Below are 5810 nucleotides of genomic sequence, written 5' to 3'. Positions count from 1 at the left end.
GATGGGAAACCTCATGGATTTTTAGATTCTTTGTGCTGTGGAGGCATTGGGTAGGCACTGCAGTTTAATAAAAACTTGAATTACGTTTCCATTTTAAAAGCTTAAGGATTTTGGCAAAGAGTTAGTTCATGCTTGAAGAATCAGCTGCCTTGATTTAAAAAAACTAAATGTAAACATGTCCAAACTCAGTAGGCACTGCAGTTTAATAAAAACTTGAATTACATTTCCATTTTAAAAGCTTAGGAATTTTGGAAAAGAGTTAGTTCATCCACTGTCTTGATTTAAAAAACTAAATGTAAACATGTCCAAACTCTGAGAAGTCAACAGACTGTTGCAGAGGAGGTAAAATTTGGTAATATAAGAGCCTTGAGTAATGTAACAACCTGTCCAAGATAGACAGCAGGTTAGCTCCTGGTGCTGTGAATTGGCCTCCAGAGTAAGCTACTGCTGGTGGCTGTGGAACCATGAGCCACAAGATTGGATTCTTTAAGTCATTCAGAAAAAAATTCAGAACAAACCAAAACATGGAGGAACTGATGACAAGTTGTTTGCAATGAGTTAAGATTTAAACCATAAATAATGGTGTATAACACCTCATTTAGGAGTTAAAGTGGATGACAAGACTTTCTCAGGGTAAAGAGAGACTGCTTTAAAAGAACGATTGAAAAAAAACCCAAACCTCTCAGTAATTCTCTAATCTGTTCTGCAGTTGTTCTTAAAAATAACTACAGTGGAAACTCAGGATTTGAGTTTTGAGGAAACTGAAACTATTGCTTTGTTTGCCTGGTCATTCCTAAACTATGTTGTGTTCCTCTCCACATTTAAAAATGTGTTATCTTATTAAAACCTGAGATCACATATATATATATATATATATATATATATCTCAAAGGCAAACAGTTAGAGCTCATGATAAAGAGAAACACTAAATTTAATTCAGTGTTCCACCCTTAGTTTTCTCTGGTCCATTTTTTTGTCTACTTCCTCTCCTGGAGGACTGAACCTCAGGAGGTAGAAGGCTGGTACAGTCGCTCCTAGGAACACTTCCTTGTCAGTATTCCATGCAAGGAACAAATAAAGATACACAGGCTGCAGCTGCCTAGTTCTGACAGTAAGATGGTTCTGAAAAAAACTGCGTGAATTAGCAGAGCTGTAGATAGTCATCAGCATTAAAGAGAAAAAATAATTCATTATAATTCAAAATAATTCACTAAATTAAAAAAAATAATTTGTTTATTAAGCAAAGTTTGGTATTTATTTTCATGATATCCTGTCTTCAGGAGACTTTTTTCTCATTGAGTATGCTTTCCCCTGCTGCTAGCTTCTTATACAAACTGTGCAGTTTATCTGGCTGAGGCACTTCAGCACCAGGAGTCAAGGGAATTTCAAAGTCAGAGGAGCTCTGGGAGTCCCTCCTCAGTTCTAGATCAGGAGTCCTGGAGTTGGCATTTATTTCTGCCAGCGCATCCTGACCGTGAGCAGTGCCAGCTTCTGCATCTTTCTCGCAGTCTTTGCTTTTCAACTCACAGGCACCATCGTAGGCACAAGATTTATTTTGGCCCAGTGGCTTCCACCTGCTGTTGTCAGGTTGACTGTCTTTGGCAGTCTCCTGCAACAGAGGGACAACAGTTCTGCTCCCACCTTTGCTGAAGCTGCTCATGTCCAAGGCACTTCTCTCTTGGGATGTAATGAGTACTGTGTCCATTTGGCTATCCCAGCCCTGGCTCCCCTGCTCTGATATGTGTGTTGACTGAGAAGAATTTTGGGAGGAGATGTGTGTGGAGTCACTTACTCCATCGGAATCACTGAAGAGTGACTGGGACCCACCAGCATCTGCTGAAGATGGGAAGTTGTCCTCATTTTCAGAGCTTTCTTCGAGTTTGTTACACTGAAAAAATGCATCCCAGCGAGGGACGTCGGCATTAGACTCCTGTTGGTCACTAGTTACTCCATTGGAATTGGATGTGGAAGTGGCATCTCGCTCAGGGGAACGAACTTGAACTATATTTTTTTCAGATTCTTCTTCGTCGTCATCATCATCATCATTTGATTCCTCACAGTCTATGAAGTCTGCCTTGAGGGACATATAAGTTGTGGTTCCTTTGTAGCTTTCTGTGCTCTCGTTAATCTTTCCTTCAGCATTTTCAGACTGTCCTGCACTGGAGGTCCTGCTCTCTTTGCTTTGCTTTTTTGGAATCTTAGGCCTTGCAGCAGTTAATTCTGTATCAAAGAAATCATCTTCATCTGTCCAGAAAAGAAAAAAAAAAAAACAACTAATAAAAGTTCAGATCTCTGATAAAACTCTGTTGAGAGCAAAGTTTTAATAAAAAATAATTAAGTACAAAGAGAGGAAAAAGTTCTTTATAGAATTATAGAATCACAGAATGGTTTGGGTTGGAAGGGACCTTAAAGATCATCCAGTTCCAACCCCCCTGCCATCAGCAGGGACACCTTCCACTAGACCGGGTTGCTCAAAGCCTCATCCAGCCTGGCCTTGAACACTTCCAGGGAGGAGCAGCCACAGCTTCACTGGGCAACCTGTTCCAGTGTCTGACCACCCTCACAGTGAAGAACTTCTTCCTAATATCTCATCTAAACCTCCCCTCTTTCAGCTTAAACCTATTTCCCCTTGTTTTGTCATTACCTGCCCTTATGAAAAGTCCCTCCCCAGGACTTTAACCCGGATGGGGACTTAGCAGGACTTTATTGACAGCATTTGCCTTGCCTTGTCTGGCACAGTGCTTTACAGAGCAAGCTGCTAGTTGCCATCCTCCATACAAGCCACAGCAGATGAGATGTATCCCTGACCTCTAACGTGTTTTCCCAGGACAACATTGCCCTGGCATACTTGGCACTTCAGAAATAGCCAAAGAGAATGCAGCAGACCCAAAGTTATCTTCAAAGTTCCCAAGTGGCTTTCCAGAGGCTGTGTACAGCATCCACTTCCCATCATTAAATTTAAAAAGCTATTAGTTGCTAAAAGGCCAGGAGTGTGAGATAACAAAGAGGAAGAGTTCCACTGATACAGCACTCCGTCCCCCACAACACAGGAGGTGACACACCTAAAGGTCCATTAGCAAACAGCTTTACTAGGGACGCTCTAGGCCTGTGGAATGGAACTCTTCCAGGAACTTAAAGGGCTGTTAAGCACCCAGTACATTTTAAGATCGCCAAGCAGTACACTTTTACCCAGTAGTCTCTCTCTCACCCTCCTAAAACCCAAGTTCACTTAATTTATATTTCTCCTTTCTACCTGTTGCTTTGAGCACAGACAGACTGTGGTGAACACCACGGCCTTTGGCACCTCTGCGTAGCCTCAGACTGTAACTGAAGGCACAGCAGCACCAGCAGAACCTTTACCTGTATCAGATGAGTCTCTCTTGTGGACTCTCTTCAGTGTTCCTAAGGGCTTGTACTTGGGTTCCATGTTTCTCCTGTACGACCTGCATAATGGCTTTAATCTGAGGTGAATGAGAAAAGCGATTAATACTTGTAACTCGGCAGATCCTTTCAGGAGCAAAAGTAAATCTTTTAACCTGATCTAAGTACACTACTTCCTGCCTTTCACAGGCACTGCAGCAAAAGTGTTAAAGGCAGCAATAGCCAGGGAAAAGTTGCCAGTTCATTGGTGATCCTGGGCAGCTTAAAGGTAGAAATCTTGTCATTTCTATATATTTACCTTAAAGCACGTACACCATCTGGAAACTTATAGTCCCTTGCTTAGAGCAGACAAGATGACAGGGTTCAAAATCTGACTGCAGTTTTATTCAAGTCCTCATTTTCCTCAGACTGAGTGACACCACTGCTCTCCCGCTCCATAAGAGCACTTTCTGAGCTGCCAACATCTGTAGCAGCACAAGAGCACAGGCCTCTGTGATGCTGTACAGAGGGCAGGAGTTCCAAGTCCTTAGAGAAACTGTCTTTAAAAAAAACTAGCAGAGAAGTAGCAATGACAAATAGGAAAAGCTCACAGAATAAAGCAAGGTGAATGCATATTCAGATTCCACCCAAATGGAGGTTAACAGCAGAAAAGCCTCTACACATAGATGGAAGTAGTGAGTGGAATACAAACTCGCAGACTTGGCACAGCACAAAAGTGCTCCTCAGAAAGCTGAAGTTTGCAGGACTGTATATAGAAAAAAAATTAAAAATCTGAATTATCAAAACAGTAAAGCAAAAGGCAGGGGCCTGCTTAAGAGGTTGGGATTCAGGAGGGGAGTTGTCCTTAAAAGGACCAAGACCAGATCCCCTCCATTCAGCAGCCACTTGTCACTTACATTTCCATAACTTTGTCCTCTGTCCCACCCACTGGCAGTACATTGGGATACACATTCACAGGTTGGATATAGCTCAGGAAATCCTTAATCTAAATTAAAGAAAAGAAGAAGCAGTTTAACAACTTATATCAACAATTAATAATTTCACTTAATGGCAACACTGATCAAAGCACACCCACAAGTACTACCAGTTATCTCATGTAAAGACCAATATGACCCATGAGCCAAACTAGCTCCATAATTTCATAGAAACATAGAATGGTTTGGGTTGGAAGGGACCTTAAAGATCATCCAGTTCCAACCCCCCTGCCATCAGCAGGGACACCTTCCACTAGACCAGGTTGCTCAAAGCCTCATCCAGCCTGGCCACCAACACTTCCAGGGAGGAACATCCACAGCTTCCTTGGGCAACCTGTTCCAGTGTCTGACCACCCTCACAGTGAAAAACTTCTTCCTAATATGTAATCTAAACCTCCTCTCTTTCAGCTTAAAGCCATTTCCCCTTGTTTTGTCATTAACTGCCCTTATGAAAAGTCCTTCCCCAATTTCTAGAAAACAGGTCTGAAGGGGTGCTGAGAACTCAGCCTCACCTACCACCTCAAAGCAGTTATCAAGGACTGTGCAGACCATCACTATTTCTGAAGGAAAAGGCTAGACAGGCCTGTTCCTGGGGAATAGGATCCAGTGCTACACTGTCCTTACTGCTGTAGATCTTTTCAGACCTGCATTTTTCCCACTGGACTTCAAATCCTTAGTTGTGCAGATCAGAGTATTCCCTTCCTCAAAGACTCTTCCTTAAAGTCTCCCTTCAGTCCACTATAAAAGCCCAAATGACAAAACACATCACTTTTTCCAAGCCTTACTCTGTTGACTTCTAGATGCTCTCCAGACAGTAAATTTCTCAGCAGAACTGTGTCCAGTTTGGGGCACTGCATTCTCCAGCTGAGGCTTTATCAGTGCTGAGCCCTGAAAACACTTGCAAGTCTGCAGATCATGCTCCCATGTATACAGACCAGTAGGACCCATCGCTTTTTGCACGTGGAGGTGTGAGTCTGTTGCACTACCTGTCACATTCTGCCAGCAAAGCTGCCACCTTGCGTGTGCTATGCTAGTACCTCCATTTAAAATTCTGCATGGCAGAGCAAATTTAAACTTTGCCAGGATCTTAATAACAGGACTGTCTTTCCAGAACTCTGAATAACCTCAGTTTTGTATGTGCAAGGCTTTGTGACAGGTTAATTGTTAGCACTGATCCAGTTTCTTAGGAGAGAGAAGTATTTTAAGAACTGGATCGAGTCATATTAAATGAAAGTGTGTGATGCTGGAGAGGATGCTGCCATGACAAATTTCCTTTTAGCCTTTAACACAGAAAGAGTAGTAACAGTGGCAGCTACCACGTGACAAAACGTGTAGGCAGGGAAAATGCGGCAAACCCACCCAAAACTGAGTCACAGCAGATAAACAATGTATTGAAAACCAAAATTCCAAGCTTTAAGCATTGCAAAGTGTATTGGGTTTGCATGGCAAGGTTTT

At 42.4% G+C, this 5810-nt stretch overlaps 1 protein-coding gene across 1 annotated transcript; it reads right to left on the bottom strand.

Annotated features, from left to right (window-relative positions):
- Positions 1 to 1276: 1276 nt before the first annotated feature.
- LOC104517620 (protein artemis) lies at positions 1277 to 4366 on the bottom strand (the record flags this gene model as incomplete). The annotated part of the gene is made up of 3 exons (XM_010169599.1): positions 1277 to 2244; positions 3361 to 3461; positions 4278 to 4366. Coding segments are annotated over 3 exons (1158 nt in total), but the record flags the coding sequence as incomplete, so codon positions are not given.
- Positions 4367 to 5810: the final 1444 nt, after the last annotated feature.

This window comes from Antrostomus carolinensis, unplaced genomic scaffold (assembly GCF_000700745.2).
Source record: "Antrostomus carolinensis isolate BGI_N321 unplaced genomic scaffold, ASM70074v2 scaffold37866, whole genome shotgun sequence".
NCBI classification, from domain to species: domain Eukaryota; kingdom Metazoa; phylum Chordata; class Aves; order Caprimulgiformes; family Caprimulgidae; genus Antrostomus; species Antrostomus carolinensis.
Note: the sequence above shows the minus strand (reverse complement) of the source record. Positions and strands in the feature narration are given on the sequence as shown.